Genomic DNA, 22,568 nt, shown 5'->3' on the forward strand with positions numbered 1-22,568 from the left:
TCCAGAACACTCCCATCCTCCTCCTTCTGCATATTCTGTGTACCCACCTTCCTTTTCCCACCTTCCTCCTCCATCCTCTGTCTCCCTCCATCTTGTTACGCAGCAGTAGAGCAGTAGATAAGCGCAGCATCCGGTATGAGTCCTCCCTCCGCAGGCGGTGAAGTGTGTCTCGCAGCTCAGAATGGCAGTATCTTCAAAAACATTTAACTTACTGATGCTACAATTAATGCAATTTTATTGGTATCTATTTTTATTTTTTGAAATTTACCAGTAGCTGCTGCATTTTCCACCCTTGGCTTATACTTGAGTCAATAAGTTTTCCATTTTTTGTGGTAAAATTGGGCGCCTTGGCTTATATTTCTGTCAGCTTATACTCGAGTATATACTGTAAGTAACACTAAGGAACTCTAGGGTGACAAACCAGAGTGGAATAAGCTTCTGTGGGCTCAGTCCTGGTTTCTAAGACAGAGGAATGTAATCATTACTTAGGCATCAACAACCCTAACATATATACATACTTATGTAAGTGTGGGTTTGGATAAGCGTGATTGTGTGTATATGCATGTTCTGTGCAGAATTTGGAAGTAATGACTTATAGGTAGCCCAGATTTTTGTAACTCATTATCTTGGGAGGTAAAGAGGGTGTAACAAAAGTACATTCCAAAAATAACATGATTAGTGGAAGTGTGTGTGTGTCTGTGTGTGTCAAGACAGAAGTGCTATCCATAAAGCACTTTTGCTGGTGTACTTCCACAATCAGGAACCACACAACCAATGCTTGGTGAATCCTGAGTAACTTTATGTTACATGATGATAAACTGGATCCCAGCTGTTTAGTAACTTTGATTACTTACTTTTTAGAGGCATTTTGAAAGAAATTCTTCCATTTTTCAAGTCTTACACCATTCTCTTATCAATAGTAATGGTTTTTAGGTAACAGAAGATAATGGGAGAGTAACAATCAATGCATACCAAGGTAAACAATTACTGTTCCAACACCATGATGAGCAATGGTAATGAGTTACTTTCCAAACACATATGAATTGCTTTTAAAGGAATGAGAGGTAGCGACAATTACATATTTTTCCGTGTATAAGACTATACTTTTGTCTAAAATCTTTAGACTAAAAATTGAGGGTCGTCTTATACACGGAAGTAAGCTGAGGAGAGAACAAAAACAAGTGGAGGGGAAAGCAGAGTCAAAGAGATCCTGCAGCGCTTTGATCCCTTTCCCCCTACACTTGCTAATCCCCATTTAGATTTCTTAATTTTGGATTAGAAATGGGGGGGGGCGTTTTATACATGGAAAAATACGGTAATTACTTTTTAAATGTAACTTTTAAAGGTCTGGTATTGTGCATGTGTATATAAATGGGAAGACAAGGAGAAGACTGTAAAATGGTATGGCCAAACAGAATTGCAGAAACGTGGTAAATCTTGGTTTGCTATGCTAATGTTTACACTGTATTTGAGGTGTTAAATAGACAGAATATAGAGTAAAAATGGCCAGAGATTGTTCTGCCTGACTTCTTGTGAGTTGTCCTTGTCTCAACCACACAGGCAGTTCATTCATAACCAAGGAATGCTTTCCTTTCAGCAACCTGCTCCATATCTGTTCGCTGGTTGGGCAGCTGTGTGATTAGGGGAAGGGGGAGCTGCCTGGGCCAGTGGTTTCCATCTGATAAGAGAAGTGAATGCTTCTGTTTAAGGAAAAAAAAAACCCTCTGCCTCCCATTCCAATATCAGAGTTTTCTTTGCTTATGCCCACATGTGTTTAAAATTCAAGCAGCTATTCTTGTCTTTTTTATATATAGCCAAGCAAAAAAGGGGGGAAACCCACAAATAACAAAAAGTAAAGTCAGGCCAGAAGAAACATTTCAAAATGTATACTAAGGTAATACCTTTATTAGACCAATGAAAAGGGCACAAATTCCAAAGGCAGAGGAATATTTGTCTGCCTTTTTTCCTCATCACTCTTTGCATTGTCATTCAAAAGGTTTACACTGGTGGACATTCACGTTTTAAAGGTTTTAACATTCAGGTTAGATATCCTTGAACAGTCTTTCTGATACTTCTTTCTCCTGTTTATGGTGTATAGACGGATCTGTGTGCACACAAACATGTTTCATAGAGGTATGTTTCAGTGGATTTGGTTGTTAGATTAATGGCTGCATTGCACACTCACTTGCATGTTTACTTAAAAGTAAGCCCTACTGAATTCACTGGAGCTTACTTCCCATGTAGTAAAGATAGGATTGCAATGTAAAAGCTGAATCCTCTAGGTGTCTACTCACAGGTATTTCCCAGTGACTTTAGTGGGGCTTATTTCCAATTTCTGATATTGCGTGTACAGTATATAAAGAAGGAGAAGGAGAACATAGGATTTAAGCTGGAAAAACAACAACACCTCTATTCAAATAGGGAAAAGGTAGATTCTGATTACTCATTAATGAAGAACTGATATGAGAACTAGCAAAAATCAAGGGTGACAAGGCACCATCTTAAAAGAATTCTCCACCCCACCCCCGGGAAGGAGGGAGAGAAAATGCCTTTTTTGCTTTACCTGCCGCAACCCATTCATCCGTTACCTAAATCAAACAAAAGTTTGCCTGTTCCTTAAAAGCAGGCTTTGCACTCAGATCTGGATCTTGGAAATGTTAGATTTTTTTTTTTATTATTATTTTTGAAAGACAGTGTTAACAGAGTCCTCCAGGCAACATGAGCATTGCGACTGGGGCGATTCTGGCAGTTGCAGACCAAAAAAAGATTTCCAAGATCAGTTGAAATGCAAATGGATTAAAACTCCCCAGATAGATTTACTAAGATTTATTTAATGAGGTGATGCTCTAACATTTAGGCATGGGATAGTGTTTCGGAAGCAGAATGCAAAGCATGTGAGCAAGTAAAGGCAGGGAGAGTCCCCTGCTTTCTACTCTATTTTTTGTCCGAGTTCAATATTTAAAGAAAACAAGCATGTGTTCCATAAAATAGGTCAGTACTGTATCTCCTTTTTCAAAGACATAGATAGTGACCTTGGCCTTTCTACAATGAAAGATAGGATGTGACTGTTTTGGCAGGGCAGCAGAAGAAATACTGCTTTCAGTTTCCTTCCAGCTTTATTCATTTGGATCCTATCATCCTGATCCCATCATCCTGTTTCTTTCCTTATGGTTCTTAGAATTGCTTAAATAAAAAAAAATTCCTTGCAGAAACTAGGGGTCTTGATTGACTCAAGAAATAGATACTGTACTTTGATTTGGATTCCTGCCTTGAACAAGGGGGTTGGACTTGATGTCCTTTTAGGCCCCTTCCAACTCCATTATTCTATGATGCTATGAAACGTGTTTTGGCTTTTTTTCCCACCTCCCAAAACAAAACTCCAACTAGTTCCTGCTGAATTTTTAAAGAGAGATTCAGGTACTCAAAAGGGAGGAGTAGGGGACAGCGGAGACCTGATAGCATACATTTCTGAGCAACAATTTAAAAAAACAAAAATAAAGGAAATATATTTATGGCCACAGTTAAGCACACTCAGCAAAGATAAGCTGATTTCACATGTTCTTGCATCACAATATTTCTAGTTTCTTAGCCGCCCTAATCCCTTAATGGAAATGTTCTAGGTGTGATGGCAGACTTTACATACAACACCTTTGCACAAACAGTTTAGTACAGAGCAATGTAAGCAGCAGTGGTATTCCTGGCATGAGATGCGAAGATAGATGAGGGGTGGGGGTAGCTTCGCTTACTAAAGTTGACCAGTTAGTTTACTGTTAATGGGACCTATGTAGATAGGAAGGGTAGTTTGATGGGCCTGTATATTGTATAGGCATGCATTTCATAACACGGTAACCACAAGAGAGCTTTCCGCCAGTGTAGGCTGGGCCCACCCAGTATGCAACATCAATTACTATTTTTAATGTTGAAATGGGCAGTAGCTATTCATATTTACAGGAGAAGCGAAAATGGGTTGGAGAAGGAGTGAGAGTGGTGTGTAGTGGTTAAAGTCTTCAGTTGGAATTGGGGACGGTGGGGTTCAAATCCTCACATTGCCTCAAAGTGAATTAGATGACTTTGGACCAATGAGGATATCTAACCGTAACCTCCCTTACAAGGGAATTCTAAAGGTATCATGAGGATAAAATAGAGAGTCAGAGCATATGTACTACTGTACATTGAGCTTCTTGGAGATAAAATTTCACAAACAAATAAATCATAAACTTTGGAACACACTAGGAGAGGCACTAAACTATTATGGAATAACTAATTGATATCGCCTTCAGTCTTAACAAATATTATAATTTTATTATTTATCTAATTATCTTATATCTATTACGTGACATTGCATATCATCTTATATACACCAACAGAATAGCATTCAGGGCATCAAACTGAAAAATAAAACTGATAAACCAGCAATATAATTAAAATCATCCCAGTGATCCATGAATGCTCTCAAGATTAGGCTGAGATTGACTAGCCCAAGGTCAGCCAGAGAGCTTCAAGGCAGAGCAGGGATTTGATCCTCATTCTTCCTGATACAAATCCAAAATGCTTATTCCATGTACCAGGTTGTTTCATAGCTTGATTACATATTTTAAACTGAGACTAGTCAAATCACTGATATTCTGATGAGATCTGAGCTAAAAAGCCCTGTTTTGTTATTCAATTTTATCGGGCTTTGAATTAGTTGTTTTGCCTTCCCCATGTTCGTCCTTGGATCACTCTTGTGAAATATATTACAAATCTTTCCATTTTGCAAATGGAGGGGAAACGAGGGCTGAGGGAGACTATGTGTGATGTCATATGCCCAATCTGTCCATCACACCAATGGCTGAGTAATGATTTTCCTTTCGGTTATTGCGTGGGATTATACCAGCTCTTCTGCGACACTTGAGCCATTTGTTGGACCCAAGGTGCTGTGGCGTTTTGTACATGGAACCCATTGCCACAAGAGCCTCAATAATCATAACAAGGGGTTAAGCCAGCTGGAGTGGAAGAGGAGAAGGAAAATTAGTGCCCAGTTAAAACGTTCAGTTCGGAGGGTGAAGTGCCAGGCATTGTAAAAAGATAGCAAGGATGTGTGAGATATTTTGAGGAGGAGGAGACATCAGGCTGAGAGTTTATTTGCTTTTGGCAGCATTTCCTAGCCAGGATTTGCTCAGTGGTGGCAAAAAATCGAATTGTTATGTACTTCTTCAGGCTTTGAAAAGCAAAAGGGGTGGTGGATTCCCCCCCCCTTTTTTTATCCCCCTTCCTTTTTCTGCCATCCAATTTCAATGTTAATTCCTCATCATTGTTTGCATGGACCTCTGCTGAGAGCAGTTACGGGAGGCTAATTTTTCCATCTGTCCTGGGTTGGGCCAAAGACTGGGAAAGCGTGGCTGCTATTACCTCCTTTAGGGCACTGAGCAGCCGAGCGTTAAGCTTTTAATTGAGGTGTAAGTGTATCAGCTCAAGGGGGAGGCAGTGGTCGGCAGTGTGGTGGGGGCTGGCTGGCCTGGCAGTTGCACTGTGCTTGTCCATACGTATACAGACACACACATACACACACGGCTCTGGGAAGAAGCAAGCGCTCAGAGGCATCAGGGGAGCAAAGACGAAGAAGTGGCCTTCTCTGGACAGACACCGGCCGGCCAGCTCCATTGCAATGCTTCTAGGTGAGTGCCACACAACTTTCTGCCCTGATCTGCTTTCTTGTACCTTGGATTAAAATTGTGTGTCTCTTTCTCTTCCATCCCAGCAAATGGGAAGCAGCGTCACTTCAGTTTCAAAGGGGTGTCTTCCCCTGCTCCATGAGAAATGTTGTGGCGTAGACATTGTCACCTGCTTTGTCATATTTGTGTATTAATGACTTTTATGCTGGCGAAGGCATATACGTAGAAAGCTGCTGAAGTGTCCTTACGGCTGCCTCTGATAGTCAGAGAAACCATAAAGGATTTCAAAAGGTTTTCAGCCACCTGCAAAGAGATCAAGAAAGGAAGAGCCATTCTGTATTTCCCCAAGCCAGAATGTTTGGTGCAGTTAAATTTGCTTTTAAATCAAGGTGTACTTTGCCATCTGCTAAGCATCCTAGGCAGAAGAGAAAGGATACTGGCTGTCATTATCAAGTTGGTCTTTCTCCCTGAAATGTTTTGGCAAAGTCTAGGGGATTTTCTATCTCCCTAAGATCCACTCCAAGCTTACCTTTTATATAATTCACACAACTGTGCTTTAGATGTTGAAGCAAACAAATCTCAAGTTGACTTTTCAACTGGATGGCAGCTGTCTTGTATCAGTTTGGTGAATGTTCCAGCATCTCTTCTGATGGCAAATTGCTGGAACCTTAAAAACCTTCAGTGAGCTCATTTGATTCCAGGTGTGATAATGCTTAATCCAAGTAAAGGTAAGAAAATTTGCAAGACCTCTTCAGCATGCTGAGATCCACTAAAAGTTAGCTTGTGATTTTGACAGATAAGATTGTTTGAATTGACCCTAAATGAAATTGTCAATGCTGCAGATGCTGTTTGAAGTGCTTGTTTTTACATAGCCTCTTTCTTATTTCCCTTTGTTTCTTTCTCTTTTGGATTTCCCATTATCTTGCTTAATTCCCTCACTCCAATAATTTTGTTCTGTTTTCTTAGGCCTTGAGCACATGAAGCACTATCAACAGACTTTGCATGATAAAGCACTGAAAGGGTGGGAAATACATACATTTTAAAGTGTATTTAGCGTCTTTTAAAAATAATTCCAATTTTAGTACACTTTTTTTGTGTTGGTCCTTACCAAGTTTGTGCATTGGTTTAAATTAGAATAAGAGCAAATACCTATAGCCAACAGGGCCATATTATTATTATTATTATTATTATTATTATTATTATTATTATTATTATTATTATTATTATTATTATTATTATTATTATTATTATTATTATTATTATTATTGTGCTAGGAAAGGTTCAGATGCTATAAATATTTAAAAGGAAACATTTCGTTTCAGTGCATGTGCTTATATTTAACAATATCTTTTTTTCATAAAATATAAGTCATGTCACTTTTGATGAAACCTCTTTTCCAAAATCCTTTTTTGTGAAAAATACATTTGTGCAATCCAGTCTTCTCACTTCTTGATTACAAATAGTGTTCAGGGTGGTGGTGTTTTTGTTTAACCAATACAGGTTTTATACCCCTGTTAGAAGAACTGTAATGAAGGTAGACAATACCAAGGATTTATTCATATTTATTTATTTAATGGATTTCTTAACTGCTTTTAAAAACTGCAGCATGCTCTGGGTTCTTCTGTTTGATGTACACTGATGATGATGATGATGATTGCAATTATTTATTGATTTTTTTTAACCTGGGATGTAATACAGCTCTGCACATATACATCCATATATCTGCACATACACATATGTACATGCACATAAAAAACCAAAAGGAGAACAAGCATGTAAAAGCATGGCTGATGATAAAACATTAGAGAGCTTTGTTTTGGATTCCTTAGCCTTCTGTCATCAAACAAATCCTATGGAAATGGCAGCACCATAAAACAGAGGTGTAGACTCTTCCCTTCTTCAATTAGATTCTGATGGCATTTTTAGTAGGGTTTGTGCGACCATTGGCTTTCACTTACATGGCCAGTGTGGCTATTCAGAATTTAAAAAATTCAGCCCATTTCTTTGCTATTGTGATGGCTCACCAGTCTTGAGGGGCAATTTGCCTACCTTGGCTGCATGGATTATATGTTACATTGCGAAAGCAATAGGGATACTGTACTTCTTCTCCACATATCTGTCTCTGCTTCTGCTTATTTCATGCAATTAATAATTCCTTCAGCACCATGTTGTCCAGTTTCATGTCTCTTTATTTTACAAGACCGCTGCATCTGTGAAAGTCAACCATCGTCTTCATTTGGGCCCTTCATACAGCACCATTTTTCACTGGCAGCAGCGTTGTATGTCAGCTGCCTCACATGGATCGCTTTAATTTTTTTAATAATCTGAAATGCAATCCATGCCGACCATCCTCATCTCACATGAAACAGCCTTTCCTCACATTTTTGAAATGTTCAACCATTACAGAGATAATATATGTATCTGGAAATATTTGTCAGTTTCCATTTGCTTTGGATTTCTCTGTGCTGTCTTGCTGCAGCAAAATATGTCAAGGGAAAAAATCTCTGCTCTTTTAAAGAAAATAAAAAACAAACCCCATGGATGGGGGCAGAAAATACACATTTTATCTTGTTAAAATGACAAAGCCGGAAATGGAAGGGTATGTGTTTTTTTTCTGATTTGTGTAAGCTGCCTTTGAAAAACATATATATAAAGGTCATAAGGTAGCGTAAATGACTTTTGCTAAAGAAAGGTCCTTCTGTGTTGTGTGTATTTTACAGGAAATCTTGTATGTACTAAACTTACAGGAAAAACACAAAGGAAAAAAGTGCAATTTCCTTTATGATTTTTCATGCTGAAAATATTGATTTTAGAATCTTTATTTTCTAAAATCCACACACACAGTCCACATACAATAGAATGCTTTCACACACAGATATTTTGTTCTGAGTAGCAAAATTTTCTGTTGGGATGCAGGAAAATAAATCTATTCTTTCTGCACTCCTATCTTCTGCACGAAGGATGCATCCAGTCTTAGGTTTTCTGGATCTGACCCTTATATCTGTGACATTTCCAAAATTAGCACTTTGTAATGTACTATACTGCAGTTGCTAAGAGAGCAAAGGAAGTAAGAGATTTGTTGTGATGAAATTGTTTCGGTCCCCTCATAGAACAGATCTGTGGTGTGTCCACATTTAAAATAATAATGCTTCTCACTGTGATGAGCAGTTTGTCTTTAAAAGCCTAAAGAATAATCTGGAAGGAGAAGCAAAAATAATATAGTTTTGCAAATTAATATAAGATGTGTAGTAAATAAAAGAAACAACAGGGATAAAATTGTACCTTTAAGTTGGTGCATTTGTGTGTAAGCTTGAATAATAAAAGCATGGAACAGCAAAGTAGCAGATTTATATGTGTATAAATGCTCTATATAAAAATATTATGGTGAATTATAGGTAACTGAAAAATATGCATTGCTTCAGAATTATATATACAGTATTCCCACCAATAGGGAAAATATATTAAATGCTAATGTCTATAAATTGCTTAATTTATTGCATAATTTACCTAAACTTATGGTATTGATTCTGACCAGAAAATTAAAAAGAATGCAATCTAGTATATGCACCCAAATTAAGTATGTCAATTTTTAGTAGTTTGTTTCATAAAAATGTGAAGGTCTGGGGAGGAAAAGCTGATGGGGTGGGAAGAGAAGCAACTCTTTCTCTTCCAGCCTGTGCATTCTTCCCTTCATAATGTCCAAACATTATCTGTGGGGGGGGGGAAAAGAGCTTTTAGCCCACTGAGGTTCTTGCCATTGGTTAAGGCCCCCCCTCCCCAGGAAAGGAGATGAGGCATGGAGATCTATACCAGTAGAAGTGGGGATCATACACATTTGGACAGAGGTGGCTTGAATGAGTAGGAGCTCTGCTTCATCTTCTGTGATTCGCCTTATGCACAAAAGCCAAATTCAGGGCCATTCTGAGGGACCCTACCTACCAGCAGAGGCCATGGATGACCACCATGAGCCATGGGGGGGGGAGGGGCTGGAAAACTCTGCCTCAAATCAGTTATTCTTTCTACATACGGGAATAATTTTTGTAGAATTGACTGTAGAAAGATATTGTGGGAGCTAAACCATAGGTCCCGATGCTGCTGATTATCTGTTAGAAAAGAGAATTTCTTAATTGCTCAAAAAATCTGAATCTCACAGTAAGAACTTTTCTCACCTCATGTAAATCAGGTGAAAATCAGCTTTTATTTCTTTTCTCTTTTTTGTGGTTGTTCTTCAGGAGTTAAGCATGGTTTTGTTTGCAGGTTTGATTTTTCAGACGTAGATACCTAACTGAACTATGTTTCTATTAATGTGATTTCAGTTCTGATGACAAGGTTATCTATAAGATATAGTTTGGCCCTCAACTGGCAACTTCCTTTTCTCGTGCCCATATTGCATTGCTGATTTCTCAGATACTATCAATATTATCAGTTTCCAAAAGGGTAGCTGCTGTGTTTTGCTGCGGTTAAAACAACAAAGAGTCCTGTGGCACCTTAGGGAATAACAAATTAATTAGAGAATGGGCCTTCAGGGGCTTTCATTCTTTAACATCTCCCTTCCCAAGGATAACCACCAGGTTTGGCAGGGGCATAAATTATCTCAGCTGGATGAAAAAGTAATTCCTTTCAATGGAAAATGTTGTGATTTTGGCGAAAGATCTTAGAGGACCTGCATCTGAATTGTAGCCTGCTTTAATGCAAGTTTGTGTGCACAGAATAGTAGTTAGCTGCAATCCTGCTCTGATATACAGTGACACTGAGTTCAATAAAATGAGGAGTTAGATAAGTATGTACAGGATTACAACGTAAATGTCTTACATTCATTGTCTTTAAAGTGTGATTAAAGTATATCTAGATCATTTTTCTTTGACTACATATTTTGTTTTTCAAATAAAAGCTGTCTCAATTTTTGCTTGTTCTTCATTCAAGTCTAATAACAAATGAATGCATTTCTCCAATATGACCAACATCACTATCTTCTTTTCCTTCAGGCACGTTTCTTAGTATCAGGCCAGATTTTTCCTACGTGATCCAGTTCTTCAGGACTGTGATAATTATGTTTTGCTTGGTCTTGTCTTACAAAATAAGCTTTTTGCTGCAGTGTTTCTTCTGTAATGGTCCACTCTGATTGAGCTTCACCAATACTGATAATCTTATTTAAAAAAAAAAATCTGCATTGCAGAATAATATGCTGCCTGCATGGTCAGAAGCCTATCAATTTCCAGGATTAGATCACCAGGTTCTGAACACACATTTTCAGTCAATTGTAACAGTTTACTGCCCAGGTATATGAAAGATTATAGCTGATGTAGAGTTCAGTTAAACTCAAAATGCTGCTCATTCCTTACAAACCTAATCAATGGGATCATTTAATCTAGTTCGTATCTTATTTATTTGGATCAATTCCAAAACTATAATCCACTGCCTGCGAAATATGAAGGTTATATAAAAATAAAGGGCAGTTTTTTAAAACATCCTTGTAAATTTAGTCTCCAAAGTAGACAAAATCTAGCAGAGAATCACTCCTGGTGGCTTGAATGGTTTTGAATGTCCTGAAAAATCTGGACAAGGACAAATTACACTGCATACAGTAGGACCAACAACAATGCAACCATATCTATTTAGAGAACCCAGATCTTTTATGTCCCCTATGTGGTGTGTAGGTTTTCATGAAATTACAACTGAGTGTTCTGGAAGGCTTAGGCTTCTTGCTGCCAATTGTCATAAAGCAATTCGCCTTTAGTTCAGATGGTGAAGAACAAAATATTAAGGCCCAGAAAGCTTAGATTCTGGGTTGCATTCGCAAGGTGAGCGGAACCTTGATTAGATTCTGTCTGTTCAGTCACATTTAGAAGCTGACTCTCTGCATTCTGGGAAATTTCAAAGGAAAAACATTTTTTTTCTTTCTGATCTCCACGAGAAAATGGGAAGTGCATTTTAAGGAGGAAGGCAGGGTAAAATATTTCCAATAATAAATAAATAAATCCATAATAATGTAGCTGTGGAAGTGGGACCTTCCAACTGATATGCCATCACCAGCCCTCCCCAGCTGAATCAGCAGCGCTGTAATATTTGGCTAAATTTCCAAAATACAATATTGTTTTGTTTAATTTTCTCTATGGTAGTTTTAGAAGTACAGTAACTAGTCTTCTAGATTCTCCCCTCCCCTCCCCCAACATTCTGACACTTGCAATAAGACAGAGCAAAGATGGAGTTGTAACTTGAGAATATGTCGTGTTCTCTGGCAATATAGTTTGAATTCTGTTTTGAATAAAGAGCTATATTATTATCAGAGAGAACAGTCACTAACTTGTATTTTCTGCATTTAATTTCCTTCTGCAAAGTTTTAAAAGTTACTTTTTTGGAATATAACTCTCTGAATCCCCCAGCTAGCATGGCCATTTGGAGTTGCTGTACAAAAAGGTAAATCTTCCAGCCTCTGTCATTTCGATTTTCATAAACATAGGAAGTTATATACAATGTGCTAGGCCAGTAACAATTGTATGGCCCTCCAGATAGTGCTGGATTGCATCTCCCATCCTCACTCTTGACTTCGTTTACGAGAACTGTAGTCTAGCAACATCTGCAGGACCAAGTGTTTCCCAGCTTTTGTCTTGCCCAGTGTTGTTGATGCTGATTAGAAGCAACAACAGTAATTTTTGCAACCCTATCCGGAAATCTCAGAGACTGTACCCGAGATTTTCTGCATGCTAAGCCTGTGCTGTACCTATACCAGAACCACATTAGTTGCCATAACACTTCAAGCATCTGACAAAGGGGGCTCCAGTTGATGAGAAGTTGTGCCATTATATGTTTTTACATGTCAAAGTACAAAAAGAATTGTTTCTTTTATATTAACAGCTTCCTTCTCTGAAATCTTTGAATTCCTGGCATACTGCACAAAAAATTTAATGTTACAGTTTCTATGGATGCCTCTGTGTACAACTATATGTATGAAGCTCTCCTCCCTGCAAACATACAGGCCATATCTGCAGACATCCATAGGAGGGACTAAATAATACACATGATGTTGGGGATGGAGCTACTTCACATTGCTCCGTCACTATTTGTGTATTGGTTTGATATTTTTCATAATTTCTGAATAGGACTTACTTCTGGTGCCTACCTCTTGGAATCTTGGGAGTCAACATGGCCACTAGGCTATGCAGTCCCTTGCTAAAAGATTGTGGGAACTGCAGTCAAACAAAAATAAGTGTTGCTAGCTCTCCTTATATGCTGCTGAAGAGAATTGTTGTGATGTTGGTTCAAGCAAATGAGGCAAACGTTTTGAGTTGCCATTTTGGGACTGAGTGTCAGGTCTTGTTTTTAGAGGTCTGGGAGAAGATGAGTTACATCATAATCTGATTTTACATTTTAGTATTTTGTAGTACAGTTTTTAAGTACATTTAATTGTTAACACATCCTGAGCTTTCAAGGTGGGACATTTAATAATTATCTTGACAGCTTTGACTAAGTAATCTCACCAGGGAACCTTGTTTTAACCTAGTGGGTTCTTTTTCTAAAACTCCAAAAGAGTATCTGTTGTAACTTTTTCAGCAAGATCCTTGGGTCTGCTGATTCAGCAAGCATCTTGAGAAAATATATTTCATAAACTTGATGAATGTGCAATAGGTTTTAACAATTCTCCCTGTTTTAACAACAGGAGAATTTAATTTAATAATGTTTAACCAAGAAAAGCCAAAAAAAAATACAGTGGTGCCTCGCTAGACAGTTACCCCGCATGACAGTTTTTTCGCTAGACATTGACTTTTTGCGATCACTATAGTGATTCGCAAAATAGTGATTCCTATGGGGGAATTTTGCTGGACAATATTTGGTCCCTGCTTCGCAAACTGATTTTCGCTAGACGACGATTTTGACAGTTCCCTCCGCGCTCACAAAACAGGTGTTTTCGGGACCTAAGCTTCACAAGACAGCAATTTAAACAGCTGATCGGCGGTTCGCAAAGCGGCTTTCCTATGGCCGATCTTCGCTAGACAATGACGATTCTTCCCTATTGGAACGCTTTAAACAGGTTTCAATGCATTCCAGTGGGGAAATGTTTTTCGCTAGACAATGATTTCGCTAAACAGCGATTTCAGTGGAACGGATTATCATCGTCTAGCAAGGCACCACTGTAATGCTATGTTTGCAGTATGTAAACATTATGCTTTACTACTACTGTATATTACTAATTATTGGCATTCCTTTGGGCTGCCACAGCCCAGCACAGAAACCATGCTTAATTTGCACCAAGTACGGTATTCAGTTGTGTCTATGCTAAATATTGTGCTGTTTCTCTTGGTTGGTTTGTTGGTGGATCGCCTCTTGTATCTTTTTGGGCTGTTGCGAAGAGGAAAGATTATAATTTACACATTAAACACTTCCTGGCAACTGCAGCTCCATTGTTGCCCTTGGGAAGAAAAGACCAGTATCTTTCATTGTCTCATGACACAGTATCTTCCTTTTTTGCCTTTCCATCCCTACAAAAACAAATCTAACATACACTAATATCGCTGCAGGGGTTAGAAGAGATGAAGCTGGAATTGGACAAGTACCTCCACCAGTTTATTTTTTAGCTTTAAAGTGCTTCTGACCCTCAGGGCAAGATTAAGTTTCCTTCCCTTCCTCACCTCCCCCCCCCCCGCTGCCCATTTCTGATGGGTTCCATGTTATGGACCCATCACAGAGATAGATTCTTTGGCACAGATAAGATAGATAGTTGGTTCCTGCAGTTCTGAAGTTCGTAGAAATGTGTAGGGTCTATTATGGGCACAAATTTCCTTTAAATCCAGAGGTCACCACCCCTGATGCCTCAAGAATTGTCAATTTCTGTTCACCTTTCTGTGCATTCTCCCTTGAGGCTCTTAACAATGGAATGTTGTGCTAATGAATTACTCTTTTTAGGTAATAAGGACCATTACATTCATACCTACAAACTTATAAACCTTACTTTATAGGAAGAAGAGGTTTCGTAGTGGGGGGAGTTGTCAGCTATTATTATTATTATTATTATTATTATTATTATTATTATTATTATTATTATTATTATTATTATTATTATTATTATTATTATTATTATTATTATTATTATTATTATTATTATTATTATTATTATTATTATTACTGTTGTTGTTGTTGTTGTTGTTATTGTTGTTAAACACTAGGCACAGTCAATCAAAACTATAATAACTTTGACTGGTATTACATAACAGATACAAGTTTTAACCAAAAAACCAACCGGTAAGTATCTGTTAAATATCAATGCAGTATATATACTGTTCCTAATACAGTATTGCCATATTTTGTAGCTTGTTATTGTTGTTGTTGTTCCACAGTTATTATAATTAATTATATAAAAGCAACAACAATCATTGTAAATTGATATTCCCTAGAAGTCCACTAATTTTAGATCCACCTATTAAAAAAACCCCAACAACTACACTTTAAACTTCTATGTTAAGCTAAAAGAGAATTGCTGGATACCCTTTCTCAAATACGTAGATGCATCCAAAACTTTGACGAGCACTCTATCTACAATAGTAGCTGATATTCGTATTATGTCTTTTAAGCTTCAAAGAAATGCTGGCGGTTAAAGATAGGTGATGGTGCTAAAAACTATTTTATAGTTTTCTAACAATATTGTTTGACTCATAGAACTGCTTTGCCATAGGTAAAGAAATCTCTTCCATCAACTTTCCCCCCATTGTTCTTTCTTAAATCTTAGTATTTAGAGCTATACTGCTACTATATATGGGGGTTCTATTTTCCTTTCCCCTGACTGCTGATAAACATGTGATCCAGGAATTCATCTAACCATCATTTTAACCCACTTTTAAGCCATCTGAGCCCGAAGGATGGCAAAATATTGTTGCTGTGAATAGCCTATGGTATTATATGTTGTGTAAAGCCAACTGCCCCAATTTGGTGCTCTCCAGATGTGTCAAATTATAACTGCCACCAAACCAGCCAGATGTCCAAAAGATACACTTATTGGGAATGATAGGTGCTGTATCTCCAAAAGATATGCATATTGCGAATGATAGGAGCTGTATCTGATGCTGTCGTTGACACCACTTTGGTACTGTATAAGGAATCATTAGAGAATGGTTAGTCTAACTTATCCCTTGTCGGTATTTGTGATAATGATATTGATGTTGCAAATTGTTCTTGTCTTTGGGTCTTATATTTGCTGCTAGCTACCATAGGCATCTGTATTTGGAAGGGAAAAACAGTTTAAAAATTGAAATAAAACCAATATGTTTTTATGCTGAATCAGTTCATTGGGTTTTCTAGCATTCCACAGTGCTTTTCCAGAGATAATTTTTTGCACATTTTTGCCAGAGTGTCATAAAACATTTTGGATTAAAAGGCCTCAGGTTCAGCCTCTTGTTAGTAGTGGGAAAGGTTCGTGTTGAAAGCATTAAGGAGCAGCTGCCAATCAGTGTTAACAATTCCAGACGAGATAGACCAAGGGTTTGACTTGGTATAAAGCAGCTTCCTATATTCCAGGGATAGCTTGCCTTTTCTTCTTCTTGTTTCTGTTTGAGAAAAAGTCACCCAAGTTTCCACTTGGGGTGGGGGTGGGAGGCAGAGGCATTTCTGTCAGAACAAGTCCTTGTTTCCAAACGACATCTTCTCCAAGCTGGCTTGACAGAACATGGCCAGCAGTTGCTCTCACCCATACGGATCAACAAGCTTACTATGCCTAGCCTCCACTTGATGGACCACGTGGTGCAGCAGCAGGCTATAAAAGCATCTTTTGCTTCTCCGGAACAGACATGACCAAGGGCTATCCAAAATCTGTCTGTCTCGTGATGTTCAAGATGGGTGGGAGCACTTTCAAAGAATGGTTTGAAGATTGCAGGAGGGGAAAGATGCCACATTCCCTTCTTCAGATGCTGGGGAGGGGACAGAAAGGCTGATTTGCAGCTTGTCCTTGAGGTAAAGGAGGTGAGCACATGCCCCTCACGCAGGAGAGCTGCTGTTTCTTCGCTGATTCTGTTGTGTCTGTTCTCATGAAAATCCTCTCGTGACAAACTGGAGAAGGAAGAGGGGAAACATAAGGGGTATTTTTGTTTTTGTTTTGCTCTTGCTGCTTAATGCTTTTGAATTTGGAATAATAATAACAACAACAACAACAACAACAACAACAACAACAACAACAACAACAATAATAATAATAATAATAATAATAATAATAATAATAATAATAATAATAATAATAATAATAATATAGTTATTACTACTACTATTACTATTATTATTATTCCCATATCTAAATTTTTGAGATTTTTCAAGACAATATGATGAACAAGGAGTGCTCTTGATACAAGAGTATCACCTTAGCAACTTCATAACAAGAAAGTGGATATATTTATATACATTATTTCTTTAACATTTTCAAGAGAAGAACAAAGGGAGCTATATTCCTTTCCTGGCCTATATCCTTGTTTGCTTTGAAAAGGATGGTAGAGAGGTGGACACTTTTCTAGACTGCATTTTGTCTATTTCTTGACTACCTAGTATGAATTTAGGCACATTCAGGACTAGACATGGGGACAAATATAAAAATTAATCTGGATATTCGTTGAATATCCCTGATTCATCAAATATTCATTGCTTTATATAATTGACCCTGACAAATACAAAAAGACCCTGGCAAATACAAAGCAACAAACATAACCCTTTTATATTTTCTCCTTTGTTCCCTATATCCTTATGCCTCTGTGGATGAGCTGTTCCTCGGGGGCATAAGCAGAAAGGGAATTTCCCTTCCGGCGTCTTGCTAAAGCCTGCCCAAAGGGAACCCCCCTCCCCCAGGGATGGCTTGGTTCCCTCTTCCTCCTCTTCCTATGTTCATGTGGCATAGGAAGAGGAGGGAAGGGATCAAAGAGGGATGCCCATCCATGTGAGCGCCCTCCGCCCTCCTGCAGGTGTGCCACGCCCCCCCAACTGGTTCACAGTTGGGAAAAGGTTGGGGACCGCTACTATACAGCATATAACACCCCTTGAAAGGGCAGCTGTAACATCCTAAGGATTGTCTGGCTAGATCAAATCATGGACTCTTCTCCATCTCCAGTGTATGTTGGTGAGATATCCCTAAGAGCTGAGCAAACCAAATGTAATGGAATTATCTGTTTCCCCTGGTATTTACTCCTTGCTGTTTAGAAACTGGGGAGATACTGACTCTAAAGTTACCATCAGTTGGAAACTTTCATTAAAAAGAATGACATATTGAAGCCGCCTTTAACTGAGCAATGTAGAATGATGCTCTCAGACCATTGCTGCTCAATTATGAATGGCTTCAGTATGTATTTTATTAATTTTTCTTAGAACGAACTGTGGAATTGTGGAATTTCAAAAGGAAGGTTCAATCATAGTTTGGAGAAGCCCAGAATAGTGTCGAATCACACAGGATATCTATGTTCATGGACTTTTGTTTGTTAGCAGTGAGGCAGCAGTGGTGGTTTAGAAGTCAACGATTCTCTCCAGAACCTGGAAGCAGCAAGTTACAAAGCAATGCAGTTACCATTATGTTTTGATAAAGTTGCAAGTTACTTTATTCTTTTCTAGTCATTTTTAAAAGTTCCTTTTAAAGAGCATTGTTAGAGACACTTTGGGAGGATTTTTTTTTTGCAAGTTTTCCTGCATTTATTTTATCAATCCTAACTAAAGTGTGATCTTTTGCTTTTAAATCGTTGGAATGATGGATAAGCAATTACTGTAACTGGGTTTTCAAACATTATGATAAACAAGAGAGCAAATTATTTTTCTAGGAGTAACCTTTCAAGCCCTGGTTCTTCCCTAGCCCCACCCCACCATAAAGAATGCTGAAAACTAGACAGTAAACAACTCACAGAGATGGAACACCTGACCCCCAGGGGGATATTTTAGCTCTGAGATTCTGTGTGCTGCTCCCAGGTTGGTGTGTTTTAATCACATTCTGCTTATTTTACTTCCTGCCCTACTTCTGGGTATCAGCTTTCTTACCTCCAGGGTTGATTCTTGTCTTTTGCCTGTTTTTATCCTGAGACTTTGCCTCTCTCAAATCTCCTCTTTTGTTTACTCCTAATCCCTGCCCCTGCTCTGCTCTGCTCCTTTTTGCTCAGCTCCAGACAATTCTCTTTATATTTATATATCTCCCTAACACACAAGTGAACGCAAGCCCTCTTCTTGAATTAAGGAAAGAGTGGGGAGGGATTGTGCAATGATATATACAGATACCACCAAATTTCATAGCTCAGTATTTGTCTTGCGTATTTCCTGACTATTTGTCTCTCTTGAGTGACTTGAGCCAATCATTTTATCTCATCCTGATCTCCCTCACGGGGCTGTTGCAAAGATTAACTGGAGAGAAAAAAAGAGATGCAGGCTGTCTGGAGCTCTTTGGAGTAAAGACAGGATATAAATGTTATTAATAAATAAATATTACAAAATGTGGTCTTTCAAGGGATAGGGAGAATTACTTGTGGAAGTTCCTATTTTGCACACCAAAAAAAATTGTCTATGTACCTTGACTTGTTCAAAGGGGCCAACTACCCTCATATTTATACTTATAAGTGTATATATAGCCACCATAGGCATTTTTGTGGGTGCCTACTGAGGAGTTCATTAGCTGTCATCCCATGTATACATTGACGTCTATCATTTTGCTCACCAGCAAGTTTGCAGCGCAACCCTTTTGGAAGTGAAAGACGCTGTACACCCTTACCCCGAGGAATGCCCAAGTGTACTTGCAATGCTTTCCACTCTTCAGGGAGGTTCCTTCTCCACTGAGAAGTGCTAGCAAATAATGAGCAAAATAAGGTAATACAGCATCATACCCATCCACTTCATGGACACCAATCCCCTAAACAATGGCTAAATTCCAGGAAACGTTTCCTGCACACATCTCAGGTTCTAAATATTGAACCAGAAGAGGCTAGACTAAACCTATGGAGAGCAAAAACAACAGACCTTGCTGAATGGATGAACTGAAGAGTGTCTCCCACCAGGACAATACTCTAGTTGGACCATTTGGAAGTCACTTAATAGACATTGAAGCAAAGTAGGAAATGCAAAGAATAATCAAGTAAAATGGGACTCCCATGTGAAATTCTATTCCAGATCATATTGCTGTCCACATCTGGATTTAGAAAGGAACATTTTCTGAGGCCAGAGCAACCTTTGGAGAAATTACTTGCTGAGAAATTGGAAGAGCTGTAGTCCCAAGCTGTCACTTTTCCAAGCTCTGGATCGGAAATAGGGGTACAAGGCCTTTCTTGTCTTGTTCTTGTATGTGACAATAAGAAATGTCACGAATGTTCTCTCATCTATGTGACAGCAAGATATTCTCTGTAAATCTTCATATGAGTTTTGACAATTATGACACTGATTTTTGCACAAATTGTTTAAGCAAATAACAGAGGCTTTGGGGATACTGTAAGAAGACAATAATAGGAGGAAGCATTGAAGAAAAGAGGAAGACCAAAGAAGAGGTGGATTAACTAAATATAAAGCCATGACTCTTAAGTTGGCAGCTGCTGAGCAGGGCTGTTAAAGATAGGACCTTTTAGAAGTCGCTAATTCATAGGGTCACCATGTGCAAGACAAGCTGATGACATACAGTATCAACAGCAACAAGCTGTGAATGTTCTCCTCTATCATTTTCTTACAAAGCTTGGAATAGTTACTTTTTTTATTTACACCACAGAATTCCTAGCCACCATGGACACTGGCAACAGATGACTGTGGGCAGTCCAATAATTCTGGTCCAAAAAAAGAGGTAACTTTCCCCAGTGTTCTCTTCAGAAACCTCTGCTGGGGTTTCTTTTCAGAAGATGCATCATGTTCTTCCTTCTCAGAGGTGTGATGCCAAAAAATGAGCACAGCCTTCCGGGTAGCATTCTCAGTTGTCTTATATGGAATAGTGCTTTTATTACTTGGAGACAACATCCACCTTAAAGGTTCTTGTGGACAACGTATGTAATTGTGATTGTACATTTTTCCTCCTCCTCCTTTCTATAAATTCCTTCTCTCCCACTAGTGGCTATTGTTGCAACCTAAGAGTAGCCAAAAGATAATCAGAACCGCAGTGAAAAATATGGCTTTTTATAGCTTGATGGGGGCGTGTTCATGGCGACTAGTGGCGGGGGGGGGGAGAAATAGGCCATTGAGAATGGCATGTGCTCAGGAGCTTTGTTTACAGAGATCTACACTCTCTCTTCTCTGAAATTCTCTATTTATTTTTCACTGAAAAAAATCAGGGAGTGGAAAGGTGAAGATGGTCTAGGAAGGCTGGCCTATTCATTCACTTGGGCTTTAGAAGCCTAATGTGCTGGAAAATTACTTTTTTAAATGCAAGGGGGGGGAGGGTCTGTCGATACTGAGAGTGTTGAGCTCTCTTGAGGTTTGTGTTTTTTTCGGGGGGGGGAGGGAATGCCATTGCCCCTACGAGAACTGCAAAGCCGGAGGGGAACCCTATGGATCATGGAGTCCAGCCCCTGGCACAGTGGTGAATCGAACTCCCAACCTCTGGCTCTACAGCCAGAGACCTAACCTATCCAGCAGTTCTATTCGTTTGAAAAAAAAATCAATAGCGTTTTCCAATAGCACCTTTGCAAAAATGGTCCATAATATCCATTACAGAGGAGGCGCATTGCAGAAGAATACGAAGGGAGTTGAAATCTGTTTGAAAAAGAATAAGACAGATTAGTGCATGTTGTGGCGTGGGCTGGGGTTGTCAGTATTGTATGTCTTCCCCCCCCAACACTTGTATCAAAGTACAATATACTGGGATGTATGCATGTACATGCACATACCCATTCAAATAACGTTTTCGAATTGGGCAATAGGTTGTATGTTAGCAGATTTAGCAGACCAGATGTAAGAAAGAGTTTATTCTTCATGATGGAAGACGACCATACAGAAGTTTTTCTGCCTTGATGAAAAAATATGGGGAACAGGGTCCAATTGGGATCTAACTACACATGATAATGACAAGTCCATCACTGGTTGCCTTGGAGAAAACAGGAGTGGATTGGAGCAGGGCAGGGAAATGAGATGCTTCATTCTTCTTCTATGGGGCTGTTTAGTTAATTTTCTGCTTTCCAGCTTGTTAATTAATCCCCCACTTTCCAGTATTGCACCCATCCTGCAGATGGTGAGGCAGGTTGAAGTGTGCCTTTGAATGTCTGTGCACGTTGGTTTTGGGGGTGGCAAAAGGGTTAAAAATTCTGTCCCCTTGCTAGGTTCAAACCTGCATGCCCTCAGTGAGGAAGAAAACCCAATGTGACATGTAGATACAAAACGGCCATGAGTTACCAGTTGAGAGAGGGGCTGATTTTGTATCTTAATTTTCTGCAGTGTATACAGAATTACTTTGTGCCCACAGTAAACCTTCACAGTAGCTAACAGACCTCCCCAACTTCTCCAACTCATCGGTTGAACACCAAATCTCCTTTTAAGGTGTCCTTGTAGGAGAGATGGCATGGAGGGGCACAGCTCCTGGCCTTTTGATCTCAATGCCGGTTGCTCATCTTGGAACGTGTTAAAGTGGGTCCCATAAAGTGGGACCATTTTATGTATCCTTACTTGGCTAAAGATTAACTATTATCTCTCTAGCCCTTTCTATGAACTTTACCAAACACTAATATTTAGAATGCTGGGTAAAGTGGAAGGCAGCAGGAAAAGAGGAAGACCAAATATGAGATGGACTGACTACTTAAATGAAGCCACAACCTTGAGTCTATGAGAGCTGAGAATGGCTGTTGAGGAAAGGATATTTTGGAGAACACTCATTCATACGGCCACCATAAGTCAGAAGCAACTTGACGGCATAGAAGAACAACAAACAACATTTAGAATAGTGTATTTCTATCTTACACGAAAAATAGGGTGTACTCTGGCCCAGGAAAGCAAGCAAATTACGAGTCTGTC

The 22,568-nt window shown here is 38.9% G+C and overlaps 1 protein-coding gene across 3 annotated transcripts in view; it reads left to right on the top strand.

The window, feature by feature from the left end:
* Nucleotides 1–22,568, top strand: part of ZNF385C (zinc finger protein 385C) — a 204,655-nt gene that overhangs the window by 121,919 nt on the left and 60,168 nt on the right. The window contains exon 1 of one of the 3 annotated variants that reach the window (XM_073004164.2): nt 4,899–5,657. The exons of 1 other annotated variant lie outside the window; for it this stretch is intronic. In XM_073004164.2, the coding sequence (XP_072860265.2) occupies nt 5,648–5,657 (10 nt within the window). In that variant the 5' untranslated portion in view covers nt 4,899–5,647. Of the gene's footprint in view, nt 1–4,898; nt 6,383–22,568 lie in introns of those variants that run through there. One more of the 3 variants, XM_073004163.2, reaches the window with a different exon arrangement.

This window comes from Pogona vitticeps, chromosome 6 (assembly GCF_051106095.1).
Source record: "Pogona vitticeps strain Pit_001003342236 chromosome 6, PviZW2.1, whole genome shotgun sequence".
Taxonomy (NCBI): domain Eukaryota; kingdom Metazoa; phylum Chordata; class Lepidosauria; order Squamata; family Agamidae; genus Pogona; species Pogona vitticeps.